The sequence below is a fragment of the Solea solea genome, chromosome 7 (assembly GCF_958295425.1).
Source record: "Solea solea chromosome 7, fSolSol10.1, whole genome shotgun sequence".
NCBI classification, from domain to species: Eukaryota; Metazoa; Chordata; class Actinopteri; order Pleuronectiformes; family Soleidae; genus Solea; species Solea solea.
Genome location: NC_081140.1, coordinates 30953351 through 30977711, shown reverse-complemented (window position 1 = coordinate 30977711; position 24361 = coordinate 30953351). Strand labels below are relative to the sequence as shown.

General features: G+C 35.3%; 1 protein-coding gene across 3 annotated transcripts in view; it reads left to right on the top strand.

Annotated features, from left to right (window-relative positions):
* LOC131463035 (calsyntenin-2-like) overlaps positions 1–5781 on the top strand; it is a 338191-nt gene extending 332410 nt beyond the window's left edge. For all 3 annotated transcript variants that reach the window (XM_058634680.1, XM_058634679.1, XM_058634681.1), the window contains 2 exons: positions 559–743; positions 1249–5781. In XM_058634680.1, coding sequence (XP_058490663.1) covers positions 559–743; positions 1249–1470 — 407 coding nt within the window. In that variant the 3' untranslated portion in view covers positions 1471–5781. The remainder of the gene's footprint in view (positions 1–558; positions 744–1248) is intronic.
* Positions 5782–24361: the final 18580 nt, after the last annotated feature.

The window sequence follows — 24361 nt, the reverse complement described above, 5'->3', positions numbered from 1 at the left end:
AAACACCATTATCTCAGGATACGAGCAAAGTGGTGGAATTATGTACTAAGAGGCCGACCGTCAACAGAGCACAAACACATGATTAAGAATATATACATATACGAGCTGTCACCAGAACATCCATTCAGCCATTAATGGCATCATTCTGTGTCTGGAGCTGTTGAAACATGGACGTGGTCCCTGAGCACGTTTAGCCTCATGTTCCAAGACAGTGATTTGACGTTTTTATTGGGTCAAACTGACAATAACAAAGATGATTTCACGAAAACACAATAATAGTGACAAAATAATGATCCTTGGGTTTTTGGTGAATATTTCTCTTTTAATAGCTGGACTTTTCACTTGATTTGCTGTTTTAAAGCTCATCAATGTCTAGGTCCGCAGTTAGTTAGTTAGTTAGTTAGTTAGTTAGTTAGTTAGTTATTACCTGAACATTGCGTTCAAGAGAGAGAGCGAGATACTGATATTTAAAATCACACCATCTTCAAACTACCAGGTCTTGACACAGAGACGTATCCTTTCTGTTTTTCTCACCTTCCCATCTCCTCTAATGTCCAGGTGTACCAAGTGCCACCACAGTGGTTATCGTGATGTGTATCGCCGCCCTGGTGGTAGTTGTGGTGCTGGGCATCTACCGCATTCACCTGAACCACCAACAGGATGACAAGCAGGTCGAGATGACCAGAGAGACGGACATGACCTGGAAAGACTCAGCTCTCACGATCACCGTCAACCCAATGGAGGTAGGAGGATGAAAGGAGTCTGAGGAGAACACCGGAGGCTTATAGGACGTGAAGAGGGTGATACTGGGCGATATCAGCTTAAAGTTGTAAAATCTAAATATTCTAGGGAATTTTGCAATATCGATATTTCTTGACGATATTAAATAATTATGAAACATGAACGTTTTCTTACTCATTGGAGCCAACCTTGAAACTCGCTCTGTACAATAACATGATCTCCTAACAACAGTTATAGCAATGGCTCCATAAATGATATTAAATAGCACACTTTGATCCCAAGTCACAGCTACAGTTTATATTGTTAAATGACATGTTTGTGTTTTGTCACATATACATTTATAATAATTGTTACATTGTCATATCCTTCACGATAATATTATTATTATTGTTATTAATAATGATAACAATAATAATAATAATAATATTATCATGAAGGATATGATTATGTAGCAGCGCTGCGGTGACTCTTTCTGAATTTCCTGTAACATAATATTTCTCACCACAGAACCTTGAGGAGCCCCAGGCTGCAGAGGAGGACGAGGCCAGCGAGGAGGATGAGGAGGAAGAGGACGACAGTGAAGAGGAGGAGGAAGAAGACGAGGAAGACGATGACATCACCAGTGCTGAGTCGGATGACAGTGAGGAAGATGTGGACGTCCAGTTACCCAGGATGCAACGCTCAAGCAGGAAGGGCCTAAACTGGGACAAAAAAACAATATGTTATTGAAACACACACACACACACACATGCAGTGTCTCCCACACACACACAAACATAAAAACACAGTCATTCTGCAACAGCAACATCACAAACACTAACCTTAAATCAGAAGGTTAAAACAAACTTTATAAAAATGACTTTATAAAATGGTGATGATCTAAAAATGAGATCTCTCTCTCTTTACACTCACACACACACATACACGCGTGTGCACACGCACACAGATTGCAATGATTTATCCATAGCCTCGTCTCACACACACACACACACACACACACACACACACACAAAGCCTCCCCATTTTATACAGCCGATCACAAAGGACGCGACTCTACAACTGCTCATCAATCAAAGGACGCTCATCCTTCTTAAAGGGACAGCTCGCCAAATTTCTCTTACTGTCTCCACCACTGCTAAAACAGTCGAATCCCTCTTGTCAATCAAAGCTAATGTTTTAGATCCCAGTGACATTTCTGATGTCCCATTAATGCAAAATAGTCTTTATTTAAGAAAAGAAGAGAAACATGACTATTTTTTGGTTTGTATACTTCATATTATTTATCAGTCTTTATTCCAGCCTATGTGGCAAAGCCAGGTGATTTTACAGAAATAGCATATTTTCAATGGTACTCAAAAAAAACAAAAAAAGATAATGGGTGTGCTGTCACAGGTCATATTGAACTGAGTTCTGAGTATTTGGAGACGACAGGAGTCTCCTTGTACATTTTTATATGCTCCTTTCTTGTAAATACTGAGTATAACGTGTGAGCCTCCCTCCCACTCCCTTCCTCCACCCAGAGACTCTCCTCCTCATATATGTATGTACACACCCCCAAACCCTGAGCCGGCAGGAGTCTCTGCAGGAGTCTCTGCAGGAGTCTCTGCAGGAGTCTCTGCAGAACTGACCCTCCAGTCTCCGCTCTGTGTGTTCAAATCATTCCAGCTGAATGTGCCACTGACACGGTAGCAGCTGCAGTCGAGACATGGAAGAGAGAAAGAAAGCTGTACTTTTTAATAGTTGTCATAAAGGTCAGAACTATTCTTCTGAGGACACTGCATTGACCTCAGACTAAACAAAGCATTATCCCTGACCCTGACCATAACCACTTACTGCTCAATCCTGACTAACCACAATCCAAATCTTAGCCTTAAACTTGACCAGTTCCTCAGAAATGAGGTCCTGCCTCATTAGGAACAGGTTTTGGTCTCCATGCGGACTACTGGTCCTGACAAGGTCAGTGTTTATGCCAGAAAAGGTTTTAGAATACACACACACACGTACTTGTACAGGATTCTTAGTGAGGGCACTCGCAGACATATTGCATTCCCAGCAGTTAGCTTCTTAACCATCAGAACTACATACTCACACTAATCCTCACATGACCCTGACTTAAACCTACTTCTAACCAGAAGTCTTAACCCATAAACAGCCCATTCAAAGTGTGGCAGAGGCACTTTAAGGGAGTTCACTATCAAATTTGACCAAATGCCACTGCCCTCCCCAAAGCATAGCTCCTAAATTTACTACGCATGAATAATTTAACTAGACGTTAGGGTATTAACAAACTAGCCAATTTTATTTATCAAAATAGGGTTCTCAAAAGTGGTCATTTCTAGGGACTAAAGCTGTTTTCTGACATGAACTCTTTCCTGGAATTCATGGCAGAGAAAATGCTTTTCAGTAAACTTGGAAACAAATGCAGCAGGAGATCAGATGTATACAAAACTAAAGGAGTCCAGATCAGAGGTTAGTAGTCCAGTTTATGGCAGGAGAAGGTCCAGGAAAGATCCACATACAGCCCCATGAGATCATTTCAGGAGAAGAAGCAGCTTTAGGAACGCAGTCATGTTCAGGGCTCAGTTCAGCTTTGCTGCTGAGTCTGAGCTGATGTCGTCTTGGATTTCAAAGGTAAAACCTTTAATGTGATATTTCACATTTAAAATGTGATCACAGCATTTTCCCCTTGAACATATATAACATACATGTTTGTTGTTTGTATGACTGAGTTATGTTGTGAGCAGAACATTATAATGACATCTTTAATAACAGCTACAAGAGTGCATGTCTGACTCTGGAATAAGGAATATAATAATAAAAAAAACATTAAATGTAAAAACAATATTAAAAATAAAAGATTAGTTTAAAATGTAATTATATGTAACTATAATGCATAGTCAATGAAGTGTGTAAACCAAGAGATTTTAAGCTCTGATCAAAGTGTTATATTAAGAAGGTATAAAATGATTCAATGTAATGTGAAAGGTCACAATAACCCGAACAGCACAGGGAAGTATCATGTTCCCCCCAATACGACAAACACGTTTACAGCGTGTTTACCAAAGTCTTTTTTGGTTAAATAAATAAATAAATAACTAGACATGATGGCGATTGATGGCCCTCTGTGATTAACGGCTCGTGTACGTAACTAAAGAGCCCTGTGTCGTTTCTCAGGAGTTGGTTGAGTTGGTTGAGACCAAAACAGATCAAAAAAACACAGAGATGATGTGTAAACAAGTATCTGCTCATATTTAACATTTAAGGATATATCAAAATTATTATCATAATCATTTATGTTGCATACTTAATGTGTTTCTTGTTTGTCATTCGCTGACGTAGAATTGTGATAAAGGTCCACTGTGTAAGAATTAGTGCCATCTATTGGTGAGACTGCAGATTGTAACAAAGCAGGTCAGGAAACTGACCCCGGCCTTCACAGTCGTGTCCAGTTGTTGGTCAGCAGATGAGGTGTATACGTGAATCTTCAGGTTTAATCCCCCTTTGAAACACTGTAGACACCCGCCCACTCTCTCTTCATTGGTTTATGCTTGTTTGTGTCCACTTCAAAACTCAAAATGCTCACTGTCGTTTGGGCCTGCTGTAGAGACATGGTGGCACAAGATGGCTGCCTCTATAAAGCAAGGCCCTGGCTTCAAGTGCATATCAAAGGTTTATTTCTGGGCATCGAAAGTGGTCAGCCTATGGCCAAGCAGAAAGGACACATGGCAACCGGAGGGTTGCCAGTTTGAGTTCCTGCCAGGTCAAGGCCTGGGGTACCCCTGAGTCTATTACCCAATTCCCATTTGCTCATTGTTGATTGGACACTCTAAATTGACCCCACCCACCACGGGACCACATCCAGTGTGCTCCTTGTGCCGGTCCCAAGCCCGAATAAATGGGAAGGTTGTGTGGCTGTGATCTGCTGTGGAGGGACCTGAAAGAAAAGAAAATATCCAAGGCAACAAAACCTTCATACACTGTCACTATTCATTCAAATTCTGCCAATAAACCCTGCTAAATGTCACACACTGGAACTTTAATTTAAGATAAAGCACCAGCATGTACTTTCATGAACATAATCTATAAATAATCTAATAACATCAGTGTATACTGAAAAGAGTTTCAGAATCTGTGAGGAAGTGGATTTAACTCATTTAAACTGAGAAGTTTAAAATGCAACTTCACTCATTTCTTACCAAGTTGAACTCCTAGAACTCAGTGGAGGAGTGTTATTGCATCTCACCTGCAAGAAACTTTCCCACTGAATGAAATGCGGTATTAATGGAAGAAATGTGGTTCCAAGGAATGAAGTCACATTCCATAAATCCCACTTCATTAGAGACACTCGGGGGCCACTGGCTTGTGAAGTTGCCTGGTGCAACTTTTAGCATTAAATCAGAGAAAGAGGAGTGAGGGCTTTTGGCAGTGTCACTTTTGACAAAATTAGAAAACCCAGTCGGGGGAGGTTCGTTTTTCTTCTTTTTCCACCTTGAAGTGGACAGGCGTTAATTTGTAGTCATGGCCATCCTTAATCCTTAATCCAATCTGTGTGCACCGTTTGACTGCACAGAGTCCATAAAGGACAGAAAACAAGTGGTTGATGGTTCAGTTGTCCACTGATAAACTGAGGTTTGGCGTTTTCTGCTCTTCACATTTGACTGCTGTCGTTGGGGAAGTGACTGTATGTGTGTGTATGTGTGTATGTGTGTATGTGTGTATCCTGTAGCTCTGTGTTCATGTAAAGATCTCATATGATGTTTAAGAGTTTTCCTCACTCCCCATCCTCCCACTCACCCCTCCACCCACACCCGCTGGTGGATTTTGCAGCGGCCCAAGTCCTAATGTTGTCCTGATGTTCGTTTTAGAAGAAGAAGGCGGTGAAATTAACATGGAAAACAAATGTAGTTGTTTTTCTTTTTTCTCTTTTTTTTAAGGTTTCTCTTTTTTTCCCTCTGGACTTTTTGGTCTGTTTTTCTTTGGAATGGTCACTACAGCACTTTCTGTAAATTGGCCAATAAAAACTGTTGTTTTTGAAATCTAGCTGTGAGTCTTGTTTTTGTCTGACCATCACAGATTATAAACTGTAATGCATGTATGTTGGGCAGAGATGGGCAGCCCACGGCCAAGTGGAGGTGAATTGGGCCTGTAACGGGGGGTCAAGAGTTCAAAACCCAGGACAGCTCCTGCTCCTGCTCCTGCTCCTGGTTTAAATGCAGAGGTTGAATTCACTAACACTAATTGGTTTGTGTGCAAATAAAAATATTTCTAAGATGAAGCCCAGGCAATAATACAATGACAATATCATGAAATAACCTTCAGCAATTGCTTCAATCTACATCCATATAGTATAGTGTATATGAATTGTACAAACACAATTTGAGGTACAGTATAACACATGTAATCACTTTGAATGTAAATATATTTTCTGCAAAATTTTTACATTTATTATGACAATGATCAATATTCACTGATTTGAAACTTTCCTACAGATCTACCACAGATAAAAACTTATGTACATGACTATTTTATGTACCAGTGTAAACAGAAGGCGTCGAGGTGTTGCTTAGTTTCTAAAGGTACTGCTAACAAGGTGTCAAGCCAGTGCAGGATGTTCTTTAATTAGACAGAAGATAAGGGAAAGTGAGACTGAGTGAGTGTTAGTAGCACTTTTCACAGCTGAATTTGAGCTGTGGATACTGTGGAGTGTGACTGTGTCATTGTTTCCAAAGGTCTGTGTTTCTTGTTTTTTAAGGCTGTTTGGTTAAAACGACAAAATCTCATAAGTCTTACTTTTTCACATGGTAAAAAAAAAAAGTCTAACTTATTAAAAAAAATCCTCCTAAAGAGATCAGAATAATTGAATGCAATCGTCCATTCATTCTTCTTTTTAAACTACAGTATTTATCCTCTTCAGACGAATGTGCAGCACTGATCCTCACTGGATTACTTTTTATTCTTGACTTAGTGGAGGATTAAATAGGCCACAAAAGCAGTGATGAGTTACCAAAGCTTAGAAAGTTGTGCAAAATTCCACCATTTCCCTTGTAACCTTTTACACCGACATCCCACAGTGATACTTTTATTTTAGTGAGGCGAAATTCTAGACATACTATACTATGACTTTTTGACCGATTTAGAACGACATACTATACTATGATGTTTTTGACCGATTTTGGACGACTTACTAAACTATGACTTTTTTGACCGATTTTGGACGACATACTATACTATGACTTTTTTGTCCCATTTTGGACGACTTACTAAACTATGACTTTTTTGACCGATTTTGGACGACATACTATACTATGACTTTTTTGTCCCATTTTGGACGACTTACTAAACTATGACTTTTTTGACCGATTTTGGACGACATACTATACTATGAATTTTTGTCACATTTTGGACGACATACTATACTATGTCATTTTTTACTGATTTTGGACGACATACTATACTATGACTTTTTTGTCACATTTTTGACGACATACTATACTATGACATTTTTGACAGTTTTTGAACGACATACTATACTATGACATTTTTGACTGATTTTGGACGACATACTATACTATGACTTTTTTGACAGATTTTTGACGACATACTATACTATGACGTTTTTGACCGATTTTGGACGACTTACTAAACTATGACTTTTTTGACCGATTTTGGACGACATACTATACTATGACTTTTTTGTCCCATTTTGGACGACTTACTAAACTATGACTTTTTTGACCGATTTTGGACGACATACTATACTATGAATTTTTGTCACATTTTGGACGACATACTATACTATGACATTTTTTACTGATTTTGGACGACATACTATACTATGACTTTTTTGTCACATTTTTGACGACATACTATACTATGACATTTTTGACAGTTTTTGAACGACATACTATACTATGACATTTTTGACCGTTTTTGAACGACATACTTTATACTATGACATTTTTGACTGATTTTGGACGACATACTATACTATGACTTTTTTGACAGATTTTTGACGACATACTATACTATGACGTTTTTGACAGATTTTGGACGACATACTATACTTTGACGTTTTTGACCGATTTTGGACGACTTACTAAACTATGACTTTTTTGACCGATTTTGGACGACATACTATACTATGACTTTTTTGTCCCATTTTGGACGACTTACTAAACTATGACTTTTTTGACCGATTTTGGACGACATACTATACTATGAATTTTTGTCACATTTTGGACGACATACTATACTATGACTTTTTTGTCACATTTTTGACGACATACTATACTATGACATTTTTGACAGTTTTTGAACGACATACTATACTATGACATTTTTGACCGTTTTTGAACGACATACTTTATACTATGACATTTTTGACTGATTTTGGACGACATACTATACTATGACATTTTTGACTGATTTTGGACGACATACTATACTATGACTTTTTTGACAGATTTTTGACGACATACTATACTATGACGTTTTTGACAGATTTTGGACGACATACTATACTATGACGTTTTTGACCGATTTTGGACGACTTACTAAACTATGACTTTTTTGACCGATTTTGGACGACATACTATACTATGACTTTTTTGTCCCATTTTGGACGACTTACTAAACTATGACTTTTTTGACCGATTTTGGACGACATACTATACTATGAATTTTTGTCACATTTTGGACGACATACTATACTATGACTTTTTTGTCACATTTTTGACGACATACTATACGATGACATTTTTGACAGTTTTTGAACGACATACTATACTATGACATTTTTGACCGTTTTTGAACGACATACTATACTATGACATTTTTGACTGATTTTGGACGACATACTATACTATGACTTTTTTGACAGATTTTTGACGACATACTATACTATAACGTTTTTGACCGATTTTGGACGACTTACTAAACTATGACTTTTTTTACTGATTTTGGACGACATACTATACTATGACTTTTTTGTCACATTTTTGACGACATACTATACTATGACATTTTTGACAGTTTTTGAACGACATACTATACTATGACATTTTTGACCGTTTTTGAACGACATACTATACTATGACATTTTTGACTGATTTTGGAAGACATACTATACTATGACTTTTTTGACAGATTTTTGACGACATACTATACTATGACGTTTTTGACAGATTTTGGACGACATACTATACTATGACGTTTTTGACCGATTTTGGACGACTTACTAAACTATGACTTTTTTGACCGATTTTGGACGACATACTATACTATGACTTTTTTGACCGATTTTGGACGACATACTATACTATGACTTTTTTGTCCCATTTTGGACGACTTACTAAACTATGACTTTTTTGACCGATTTTGGACGACATACTATACTATGAATTTTTGTCACATTTTGGACGACATACTATACTATGACTTTTTTGTCACATTTTTGACGACATACTATACGATGACATTTTTGACAGTTTTTGAACGACATACTATACTATGACATTTTTGACCGTTTTTGAACGACATACTATACTATGACATTTTTGACTGATTTTGGACGACATACTATACTATGACTTTTTTGACAGATTTTTGACGACATACTATACTATAACGTTTTTGACCGATTTTGGACGACTTACTAAACTATGACTTTTTTTACTGATTTTGGACGACATACTATACTATGACTTTTTTGTCACATTTTTGACGACATACTATACTATGACATTTTTGACAGTTTTTGAACGACATACTATACTATGACATTTTTGACCGTTTTTGAACGACATACTATACTATGACATTTTTGACTGATTTTGGAAGACATACTATACTATGACTTTTTTGACAGATTTTTGACGACATACTATACTATGACGTTTTTGACAGATTTTGGACGACATACTATACTATGACGTTTTTGACCGATTTTGGACGACTTACTAAACTATGACTTTTTTGACCGATTTTGGACGACATACTATACTATGACTTTTTTGTCCCATTTTGGACGACTTACTAAACTATGACTTTTTTGACCGATTTTGGACGACATACTATACTATGAATTTTTGTCACATTTTGGACGACATACTATACTATGACTTTTTTGTCACATTTTTGACGACATACTATACGATGACATTTTTGACAGTTTTTGAACGACATACTATACTATGACATTTTTGACCGTTTTTGAACGACATACTATACTATGACATTTTTGACTGATTTTGGACGACATACTATACTATGACTTTTTTGACAGATTTTTGACGACATACTATACTATAACGTTTTTGACCGATTTTGGACGACTTACTAAACTATGACTTTTTTGACCGATTTTGGACGACTTACTATACTATGACATTTTTGACCGATTTTGGACGAAATACTATACTATGACATTTTTGACTGATTTTGGACGACATACTATACTATGACTTTTTGATAGATTTTTGACGACATACTATACTATGACTTTTTTGACCGATTTTTGACGACATACTATACTATGATGTTTTTGACAGATTTTTGACGACATACTATACTATGACTTGTTTTGGTGATTTTGGATGACATACTATAGGATGATAATGTGATGACTTTTGGGACAACAAGGTTGGTGTAGTGGTTAACACTCATGCCTTTCATCTAGAAGATCAGGGTTCAATTACTGTTTGGAACAAAGAAACTGTGCAATCCTCAAACACAGGGTTTTGACTTTGGATACTATACTATGACGTTTTTGGACAACATACTATGACTTTTTTGACCGATTTTGTACGACATACTATACTAAGACTTCTTTGACCAATTTTGGACAACATACTATACTATGATATTTTTGACCGATTTTTGACGACATACTATACTATGACATTTTTGACAGATTTTTGACGACATACTATACTATGACGTTTTTGATCGATTTTGGACGACATACTATACTATGACTTTTTTGACCGATTTTGGACGACATACTATACTATGACGTTTTTTACTGATTTTGGACGACATACTATACTATGACATTTTTGACTGATTTTGGACGACATACTATACTATGACGTTTTTGATCGATTTTGGACGACATACTATACTATGACTTTTTTGACCGATTTTGGATGACATACTATACTATGACATTTTTTACTGATTTTGGACGACATACTATACTATGACTTTTTTGACAGATTTTTGACGACATACTATACTATGACTTTTTTGATCGATTTTGGACGACATACTATACTATGACTTTTTTGACCGATTTTGGACGACATACTATACTATGACATTTTTTACTGATTTTGGACGACATACTATACTATGACTTTTTTGTCACATTTTGGACGACATACTATACTATGACATTTTTTACTGATTTTGGACGACATACTATACTATGACTTTTTTGACAGATTTTTGAGGACATACTATACTCTGACGTTTTTGACAGATTTTTGACGACATACTATACTATGACGTTTTTGACCGATTTTGGACGACATACTATACTATGACTTTTTTGACCGATTTTGGACGACATACTATACTATGACATTTTTAACTGATTTTGGACGACATACTGTACTATGACATTTTTGACCGTTTTTGAACAACATACTATACTATGACTTTTTTGTCACATTTTGGACGACATACTATACTATGACATTTTTGACCGATTTTGGACGACATACTATACTATGACATTTTTTACTGATTTTGGACGACATACTATACTATGACTTTTTTGTCACATTTTGGACGACATACTATACTATGACTTTTTTGACAGATTTTTGACGACATACTATACTATGACGTTTTTGACCGATTTTGGACGACATACTATACTATGACTTTTTTGACCGATTTTGGACGACATACTATACTATGACATTTTTTAATGATTTTGGACGACATACTATACTATGACATTTTTGACCGTTTTTGAACAACATACTATACTATGACTTTTTTTTCACATTTTGGACGACATACTATACTATGACTTTTTTGACAGATTTTTGACGACATACTATACTATGACGTTTTTGACAGATTTTTGACGACTTACTAAACTATGACTTTTTTGACCGATTTTGGACGACATACTATACTATGACATTTTTTACTGATTTTGGACGACATACTATACTATGACTTTTTTGTCACATTTTGGACGACATACTATACTATGACATTTTTGACTGATTATGGACGACTTACTAAACTATGACATTTTTGACTGATTTTGGACGACATACTATACTATGACATTTTTGACCGTTTTTGAACGACATACTATACTATGACATTTTTGACAGATTTTGGACGACATACTATACTATGACTTTTTTGACAGATTTTTGACGACATACTATACTATGACGTTTTTGACAGATTTTTGACGACATACTATACTATGACTTTTTTGACCGATTTTGGACGACATACTATACTATGACAATTTTTAACTGATTTTGGACGACATACTATACTATGACTTTTTTGTCACATTTTTGACGACATACTATACTATGACATTTTTGACAGTTTTTGATCGACATACTATACTATGACATTTTTGACCATTTTTGAACGACATACTATACTATGACATTTTTGACTGATTTTGGACGACATACTATACTATGACGTTTTTGACCGATTTTGGACGACTTACTAAACTATGACTTTTTTGACCGATTTTGGACGACTTACTATACTATGACATTTTTGACCGATTTTGGACGACATACTCTACTATGACATTTTTGACCGATTTTGGACGACATACTATACTATGACTTTTTTGTCACATTTTGGACGACATACTATACTATGACTTTTTTGACAGATTTTTGACGACATACTTTACTATGACGTTTTTGACCGATTTTGGACGACTTACTAAACTATGACTTTTTTGACCGATTTTGGACGACTTACTATACTATGACATTTTTAACTGATTTTGGACGACATACTATACTATGACATTTTTGACCGATTTTGGACGACATACTATACTATTTCTTTTTTGGGTGATTTTGGACGACATACTATACCATGACCTCTTTTGGTGATTTTGGACGACATACTATACTATTTCTTTTTTGGGTGATTTTGGACGACATACTATACCATGACCTCTTTTGGTGATTTTGGATGACATACTATAGGATGATGATGTGAGAGCTATAGCACAACAAGGTTGGTGTAGTGGTTAACACTCATGCCTTTCATGTAGAAGATCCGGGTTCAAGTACTGTTTGGAACAATGAAACTCTGCAATCCTGAAACATAGGTTTTTTTAACTTTGGACAACACAATATACTATGGCCAATTTTGGACGACATACTATACTATGACTTTTTTGACCGATTTTGGACGACATACTATACTATGACATTTTAGACCGATTTTGGACGACATACTATACTATGACTTTTTTGTCACATTTTGGACGACATACTATACTATGACATTTTTAACTGATTTTGGACGACATACTATACTATGACATTTTTGACCGTTTTTGAACAACATACTATACTATGACTTTTTTGACCGATTTTGGACGACATACTATACTATGACTTTTTTGAGTGATTTTGGACGACATACTAAATTTTGACTTTTTGTCTCATTTTTGACGACATACTATACTATGGCGTTTTTGACCCATTTTGGACGACATACTATACTATGACTTTTTTGACCCATTTTGGACGACATACTATACTATGGCGTTTTTGACCCATTTTGGACGACATACTATACTATGACATTTTTGACTGATTTTGGACGACTTACTAAACTATGACATTTTTGACTGATTTTGGACGACATACTATACTATGACTTTTTTGTCACATTTTGGACGACATACTATACTATGACATTTTTGACCGTTTTTGAACGACATACTATACTATGAAATTTTTGACTGATTTTGGACGACATACTATACTATGACTTTTTTGACAGATTTTTGACAACATACTATACTATGACGTTTTTGACCGATTTTGGACGACAAACTATACTATGACTTTTTTGACCGATTTTGGACGACATACTATACTATGACATTTTTAACTGATTTTGGACGACATACTATACTATGACATTTTTGACCGTTTTTGAACAACATACTATACTATGACTTTTTTGTCACATTTTGGACGACATACTATACTATGACTTTTTTGACAGATTTTTGACGACATACTATACTATGACTTTTTTGACTGATTTTGGACGACATACTATACTATGACTTTTTTGACCGATTTTGGACAACATACTATACTATGACCTTTTTTACTGATTTTGGACGACATACTATACTATGACTTTTTTGTCACATTTTGGACGACATACTATACTATGACATTTTTAACTGATTTTGGACGACATACTATACTATGACATTTTTGACCGTTTTTGAACAACATACTATACTATGACTGTTTTGTCACATTTTGGACGACATACTATACTATGACTTTTTTGACAGATTTTTGACGACATACTATACTATGACGTTTTTGACCGATTTTGGACGACTTACTAAACTATGACTTTTTTGACCGATTTTGGACGACATACTATACTATGACTTTTTTGACAGATTTTTGACGACATACTATACTATGACTTTTTTGACCGATTTTGGACGACATACTAAACTATGACTTTTTGTCTCATTTTTGACGACATACTATACTATGGCGTTTTTGACCCATTTTGGACGACATACTATACTATGACTTTTTTGACCGATTTTGGACGACATACTATACTATGACTTTTTTGACTGATTTTGGACGACATACTATACTATGACATTTTTGACCGATTTTGGACGACATACTATACTATGACTTTTTTGTCACATTTTGGACGACATACTATACTATGACATTTTTAACTGATTTTGGACGACATACTATACTATGACATTTTTGACCGTTTTTGAACAACATACTATACTATGACTTTTTTGACCGATTTTGGACGACATACTATACTATGACTTTTTTGAGTGATTTTGGACGACATACTAAATTTTGACTTTTTGTCTCATTTTTGACGACATACTATACTATGGCGTTTTTGACCCATTTTGGACGACATACTATACTATGACTTTTTTGACCCATTTTGGACGACATACTATACTATGGCGTTTTTGACCCATTTTGGACGACATACTATACTATGACTTTTTTGTCACATTTTGGACGACATACTATACTATGACATTTTTGACTGATTTTGGACGACTTACTAAACTATGACATTTTTGACTGATTTTGGACGACATACTATACTATGACTTTTTTGTCACATTTTGGACGACATACTATACTATGACTTTTTTGACAGATTTTTGACGACATACTATACTATGACGTTTTTGACCGATTTTGGACGACTTACTAAACTATGACTTTTTTGACCGATTTTGGACGACATACTATACTATGACTTTTTTGTCACATTTTGGACGACATACTATACTATGACATTTTTGACTGATTTTGGACGACATACTATACTATGACTTTTTTGACCGATTTTGGACGACATACTATACTATGACATTTTTTACTGATTTTGGACAACATACTATACTATGACTTTTTTGTCACATTTTTGACGACATACTATACTATGACATTTTTGACAGTTTTTGAACGACATACTATACTATGACATTTTTGACCGTTTTTGAACGACATACTATACTATGAAATTTTTGACTGATTTTGGACGACATACTATACTATGACTTTTTTGACAGATTTTTGACGACATACTATACTATGACGTTTTTGACAGATTTTGGACGACAAACTATACTATGACTTTTTTGACCGATTTTGGACGACATACTATACTATGACATTTTTTACTGATTTTGAACGACATACTATACTATGACTTTTTTGTCACATTTTGGACGACATACTATACTATGACATTTTTAACTGATTTTGGACGACATACTATACTATGACATTTTTGACCGTTTTTGAACAACATACTATACTATGACTTTTTTGTCACATTTTGGACGACATACTATACTATGACTTTTTTGACAGATTTTTGACGACATACTATACTATGACGTTTTTGACCGATTTTGGACGACTTACTAAACTATGACTTTTTTGACCGATTTTGGACGAAATACTATACTATGACATTTTTGACTGATTTTGGACGACATACTATACTATGACTTTTTTGACAGATTTTGGACGACATACTATACTATGACGTTTTTGATCGATTTTGGACGACATACTATACTATGACGTTTTTGACCGATTTTGGACGACATACTATACTATGACTTTTTTGTCACATTTTGGACGACATACTATACTATTACTTTTTTGACAGATTTTTGACGACATACTATACTATGACGTTTTTGACCGATTTTGGACGAATTACTAAACTATGACTTTTTTGACCGATTTTGGACGACATACTATACTATGACTTTTTTGTCACATTTTGGACGACATACTATACTATGACATTTTTGACTGATTTTGGACGACATACTATACTATGACATTTTTGACCGATTTTGGACGACATACTATACTATGACTTTTTTGACTGATTTTGGACGACATACTATACTATGACTTTTTTGACCGATTTTGGACGACATACTATACTATGACATTTTTTACTGATTTTGGACGACATACTATACTATGACTTTTTTGTCACATTTTGGACGACATACTATACTATGACATTTTTAACTGATTTTGGACGACATACTATACTATGACATTTTTGACCGTTTTTGAACAACATACTATACTATGACTTTTTTGACCGATTTTGGACGACATACTATACTATGACTTTTTTGAGTGATTTTGGACGACATACTAAACTTTGACTTTTTGTCTCATTTTTGACGACATACTATACTATGGCGTTTTTGACCCATTTTGGACGACATACTATACTATGACTTTTTTGACCCATTTTGGACGACATACTATACTATGACTTTTTTGACCCATTTTGGACGACATACTATACTATGACATTTTTTACTGATTTTGGACGACATACTATACTATGGCGTTTTTGACCCATTTTGGACGACATACTAAACTATGACTTTTTGTCTCATTTTTGACGACATACTATACTATGACGTTTTTTACTGATTTTGGACGACATACTATACTATGACTTTTTTGACCGATTTTGACGACATACTATACTATGACTTTTTTGACCGATTTTGGACGACATACTATACTATGACATTTTTTACTGATTTTGGACGACATACTATACTATGACTTTTTTGTCACATTTTTGACGACATACTATACTATGACATTTTTGACAGTTTTTGAACGACATACTATACTATGACATTTTTGACCGTTTTTGAACGACATACTATACAATGACATTTTTGACTGATTTTGGACGACTTACTAAACTATGACTTTTTTGACCGATTTTGGACGACATACTATACTATGACTTTTTTGTCACATTTTGGACGACATACTATACTATGACATTTTTGACTGATTTTGGACGACATACTATACTATGACTTTTTTGACAGATTTTGGACGACATACTATACTATGACGTTTTTGATCGATTTTGGACGACATACTATACTATGACTTTTTTGACCGATTTTGGACGACATACTATACTATGACTTTTTTGTCACATTTTGGACGACATACTATACTATTACTTTTTTGACAGATCTTTGACGACATACTATACTATGACGTTTTTGACCGATTCTGGACGACTTACTAAACTATGACTTTTTTGACCGATTTTGGACGACATACTATACTATGACTTTTTTGTCACATTTTGGACGACATACTATACTATGACATTTTTGACTGATTTTGGACGACATACTATACTATGACATTTTTGACCGATTTTGGACGACATACTATACTATGACTTTTTTGACTGATTTTGGACGACATACTATACTATGACTTTTTTGACCGATTTTGGACGACATACTATACTATGACATTTTTTACTGATTTTGGACGACATACTATACTATGACTTTTTGTCACATTTTGGACGACATACTATACTATGACATTTTTAACTGATTTTGGACGACATACTATACTATGACATTTTTGACCGTTTTTGAACAACATACTATACTATGACTTTTTTGACCGATTTTGGACGACATACTATACTATGACTTTTTTGAGTGATTTTGGACGACATACTAAACTTTGACTTTTTGTCTCATTTTTGACGACATACTATACTATGGCGTTTTTGACCCATTTTGGACGACATACTATACTATGACTTTTTTGACCCATTTTGGACGACATACTATACTATGACTTTTTTGACCCATTTTGGACGACATACTATACTATGACATTTTTTACTTATTTTGGACAACATACTATACTATTGCGTTTTTGACCCATTTTGGACGACATACTAAACTATGACTTTTTGTCTCATTTTTGACGATATACTATACTATGGCGTTTTTGACCCATTTTGGACGACATACTATACTATGACTTTTTTGACCGATTTTGACGACATACTATACTATGACTTTTTTGACCGATTTTGGACGACATACTATACTATGACATTTTTTACTGATTTTGGACGACATACTATACTATGACTTTTTTGTCACATTTTTGACGACATACTATACTATGACATTTTTGACAGTTTTTGAACGACATACTATACTATGACATTTTTGACCGTTTTTGAACGACATACTATACAATGACATTTTTGACTGATTTTGGACGACTTACTAAACTATGACGTTTTTGACCGATTTTGGACGACAAACTATACTATGACTTTTTTGACCGATTTTGGACGACATACTATACTATGACATTTTTTACTGATTTTGGACGACATACTATACTATGACTTTTTTGTCACATTTTGGACGACATACTATACTATGACATTTTTAACTGATTTTGGACGACATACTATACTATGACATTTTTGACCGTTTTTGAACAACATACTATACTATGACTTTTTTGTCACATTTTGTACGACATACTATACTATGACTTTTTTGACAGATTTTTGACGACATACTATACTATGACGTTTTTGACCGATTTTGGACGACTTACTAAACTATGACTTTTTTGACCGATTTTGGACGAAATACTATACTATGACATTTTTGACTGATTTTGGACGACATACTATACTATGACTTTTTTGACAGATTTTGGACGACATACTATACTATGACGTTTTTGATCGATTTTGGACGACATACTATACTATGACTTTTTTGACCGATTTTGGACGACATACTATACTATGACTTTTTTGTCACATTTTGGACGACATACTATACTATGACATTTTTAACTGATTTTGGACGACATACTATACTATGACATTTTTGACCGTTTTTGAACAACATACTATACTATGACTTTTTTGACCGATTTTTGACGACATACTATACTATGACATTTTTGACTGATTTTGGACGACATACTATACTATGACTTTTTTGACAGATTTTTGACGACATACTATACTATGACGTTTTTGACCGATTTTGGACGACAAACTATACTATGACTTTTTTGACAGATTTTTGACGACATACTATACTATGACGTTTTTGACCGATTTTGGACGACATACTATACTATGACTTTTTTGACCGATTTTGGACGACATACTATACTATGACTTTTTTGTCACATTTTGGATGACATGCTATACTATGACTTTTGTCACATTTTGGACGACATACTATACTATGACATTTTGTCTCATTTTGTACGACATACTATACTATGACATTTTTGTCTCATTTTGGACGACATACTAAAGTATGACTTTTTTGTCTCATTTTGGACGACATACTAATGTATGACTTTTTTGTCTCATTTTGGACGACATACTGAACTATGACTTTTTTGTCTCATTTTGGACGACACACTTCACTATGACTTTTTTGACCGATTTTGGACGAAATACTTTACTATGACTTTTTTGACCGATTTTGGACGACATACTATACTCTGACTTTTTGACCGATTTTGGACGACATACTATACTATGACTTTTTGGAGTGATTTTGTAAGACATACTATACTATGACTTTTTTTAGTTATTTGGGATGACATACTATAGTATGACTTTTTTGACTGATTTTGGACGACATACTATACTATGACTTTTTTGAGTGATTTGGGACGACAGACTGACTGCTATGAAAATACTTGTTTCATGCAGGAATCACCACTCCCCACCCTTACCCCTCCACTTAAACAAATGGTAGGGTAAAGTAGGGTAAAACATAAAGAATTTATGCCACAAACAAAAGACGCTCTCAAGGAGGATCAATATCTATACTCCAAAAACTATACTTGATGACGTGGTTCTTGGACGACAGGACTGAGGAAGAAGACAAACAAAAGCAAACTGACACAAGACAAGCGAGACGAGGACTATTTATAATTGAGGTAGGGGAACACAGGTGAAACCAATGAGGGGTGGGGTTGGCAATCTTAGCAGAGGGAAAATCACACAAAGGGAGGAAGTCAGGATCTGAAAACAGAGGGAAAAGATGTGTACAAAATACAACAGGAAGTGCATGGCATGACTGGACATGAGAGACTTTAACTAAACATAAAGAGACACAAAGGACCAACATGAACTAATCAAGACGTGACAAAACGTCAAACACTGAACATGATTAACATATTTGACGAGACATAACAGATCGTTTAGATGAAAATGAGGTTGTAGCTGACTTTAGATTTTCCACCACTATTTCTTTATTTTAATTGCTTATACTACATTCGTCTTGTAATTGTCACTTGTCTATCTCTGAACTCTTTTGCAGCTATAACAATGTGAATGTCCACAGTGAGGGATCAATAAAGTCCAATCTAATCGAATCAAATTTTTTTTGGTTCAGAAACATGAGCTCACACATGTCTGTGGTTTGCAGAACAATGGTAGCACATAATCCCAGAGAGTGGGTTGAATGTGATTGCATTCTAGTGTGGTGTGGATTTTGGGACACATGCGTGATGAAAATGTAAAGCTGGATAAAAAGCAGCAGATCTGGAGCGTCTCGCTGCGAAGGCTGGAGCATAGTTGTGAAATATTAACTGCGATTTTTCTTTGCTCAAAGTCGCTGAACTGGTTTTCTTTGTAATGAATCAATGGATCAAAGACCGAGTGGAAGCTTGTGATCCAGCTGTGTGTTAGCAGGACGGCTGCTATTACAGCAATTAAAGATAAATGATTTGAAACATTAGGCAGGGTTTTGTCAGTACGAGACCACTCACTCACTCACTCACTCACTCACTCACTGACTAAATATTAACATTTCCAAACTGAACCACTGTATATATACATATATAACCTATATAACCTTCAGTACCAATAAAGTACATTTCAAAACATAATGTCTATATTAGGTATTTATGATTAGGATTAAAAGAGACAATATCCTGCTTTTGTTCAAGTGTAAGACGGAGTTCACACTAAATACACGAGATGTTAGCGTGTAAGAGCTCTGATTGTTGTTCTTTTAATCCTGTTTACATATCTCCTGTCATTTCTGGTTAAACTCTAATAAAGAGATTGTGAAATAATTACATGGTCATTAAAGCATCATATTATATTATATTATGTTATGTTATGTTATGTTATGTTATGTAATATAATATTATATTATATTATTATATAAAATATTATATTGTATTATATTATGTTACGTTACGTTACGTTACATTACGTTACGTTACGTTATATTATATTGCTTAAACAGCAAATGTCAATATTTTAATGGACATAAAATCTTTCAATTAAATACTTACTAAATAAAATACTTCACAGTTCATTTTGTATATGAAGTCAAATGTTCCACCACACTACTCATTACCAACTGTCCCTGTCAGCTTTGGAAAAGCATAACAGGGAATATTCTTTGTGTAATAAAATGTCTCCGTCTAGTGGAAGACAACAGCACCACAGTGAAGCTGTGATTCAGTTTCTCTAAACATTCTTTCACATCCTGACGAGGTGCCAATCATCCCATCTAAAATCTTAGCCTTTAACCTTGAATCACTTTAGCAGCTACACCACTGTTATCTTCACTAACTCACACTTACATGTAAGTCAATAAAACTACACCAGGATGAAAGCTGTATTATGGGACAACAATATGTGTGTGTATGAATGAATGAATGAATGAATGAATGAACGTAATACCCTAAAAAATAAAACATAACAAAACACAGTCAAAATTGTGAAATACACATCACCTTTGTCCTTGAGCACATGACGCGACGCAACACGATACGATACATAGGGAGAGTTATTTAGGACTCATTGGTAGCATACATAATAACATCTAACAGAATTCATTCACATAATGATCCTGCTGCCAACAGTGTATAGGACCAAAAATTACACATAGTGCACTTATGTTTGCACAGACCTCTTTATTTTACCGTACATACTATTGCACAGATATTTCAGCATATTATGACACAGACATATTTTTATGTCTCGGGCAAATTTGTATCAGTCCAATTTTCCCGCCTCAGACGTTTGAGGCGGTCTGGGTTGCAGCAGAGCAGCAACACCAGAGGAAAACAAGGATCTGGCACATTTCTTTCTTCCTCCACGCTGCAGAAATGTGTCACCTCTTAACTGAGGATCTAGCACTTCACACACTGACTTCCATTCATCTGGACAGCTTAAACAAAGCCTTATCCCTAACCTTAACCAAGTACACACACACACAGAGGGGTAGTTCAGCTGTGATAAGGGCAAACCTCACTGGAATTTCACTTTTGGAAAAGTCTGAGCATGAAATGTGAGCGTGGAAATGAAAACTAAAGCAGTGAACCAGAGCTGCAACAACAGCTCCACAACAAAACATACAGCACAAACAAGCAGTAATAGAAGATTGTCACACGGTGGTGCACCGGTGAGCATGGAATTTGTTCACCTGCTGCAGAGTCCACATGTCCAATGCAACATGGCTTTATATATTTATGCTTATTGACTGGAAATAAATATATATACAAAAGTTTGTATGTTTTCATATAATCTGCACAAAAATATACAGTTTTTCACTCAATTTTATATATTTGCACGGACATAAATGTTCCAGTTTTAACCCACATGAGACTGGATAAGACACTGCCATGAAAACTGCATATTCTGATTACCTTTGAGGATTTGTGCAGGGTTTTTTGAAGTGGCGTTACATGAGGCAAGATTTAGATGTAACAAGAAAGCATGAACTAGTTTTTCAGCGTCCTGTAAGGACACAGTGTTTCTAATTTTCATAATGTTCCACAGGTGGAAGAAGGCTGTTCTTGAAATGAGTTTTATGTGTGAATCAAATGACATTTCCTGGTCAAAAGTAAATCCAAGGTTCCTCACAGTGGAACTGGAAGCCATGGTGATGTCATCTAAAGTGACAATGTGATCAGAAAGTTTTTCTCTGAGATGTTTAGGGCCGAGTACAATGACCTTGTTTTTTTCTGAGTTTAAAAGTAGAACGTTACAGGTCATCCAGGACTTAATGTCTCTGAGACATTCCTGGAGTTGAACAACCTGATTTATTTCATCCATTGATAAATATAGCTGTGTGTCATCTGCATAACAATGAAAGTGTATGTTGTGCTTTCTAATAATGTTCCCTAGAGGAAGCATATATAAGGTAAAAAGTATAGGCCCAAGCACTGAGCCCTGTGGAACTCCACAATTAACTTTTGTTTGCAATGAGGCTTTATCATTAACATGAACAAACTGCCGCAAATATTCATATAATTGATTAGCAACTGCCTTTTCTAAGATTTTAGAAATGAAGGGAATATTTGATATAAGTCCGTAATTTGCTACTTTAAAAGTTTGAGGCACATATCCGGTTAATAAGGATAACAACTTCATTCTTTGGCTCTCTTCCCTTGGGGTACCAGAGTAAAAGGGTACGACCCAGGTGACGCTAGATCAGCTCCACCTACCACATTCAGCTGATTGGGCAACAGAAAAATACTGGTTTATTGTTGTCGCACAGGTCTGACTTCATACTACATATCATCAGGCAAAGCCAAAACCCCACCTACCAAATAAAGGTTCTGTTCTCAGTCCAAACCAAACTGAACTGTACCATGATGTACCTACTATCTACTATCTACTATCTACTATGTACCATGGCATAAGGAGCTGTTTGCTGTTGCTCTGTTGTAATGGAGAACCCTGCTCAGGATTTTGCAAACATGTCTAAAAATGAGTCTTGTTTTTTTCAGAACATTGAACGTGACAGACGAAATCAAATTCATATCGAAAACCAAACCCAGCCAGCATATCCATGTGGGCCCCATTAGAGTTCTATTGACAATATGGGTCAAGTTGCTCATGGGTGGGACCACCATGGAAACCACAGACAAACCCATATTATCAGCACAAATCCAACTCTTACAGGGCCCACATTGACATGCTGGCTGGGAAGTGTTGTTTA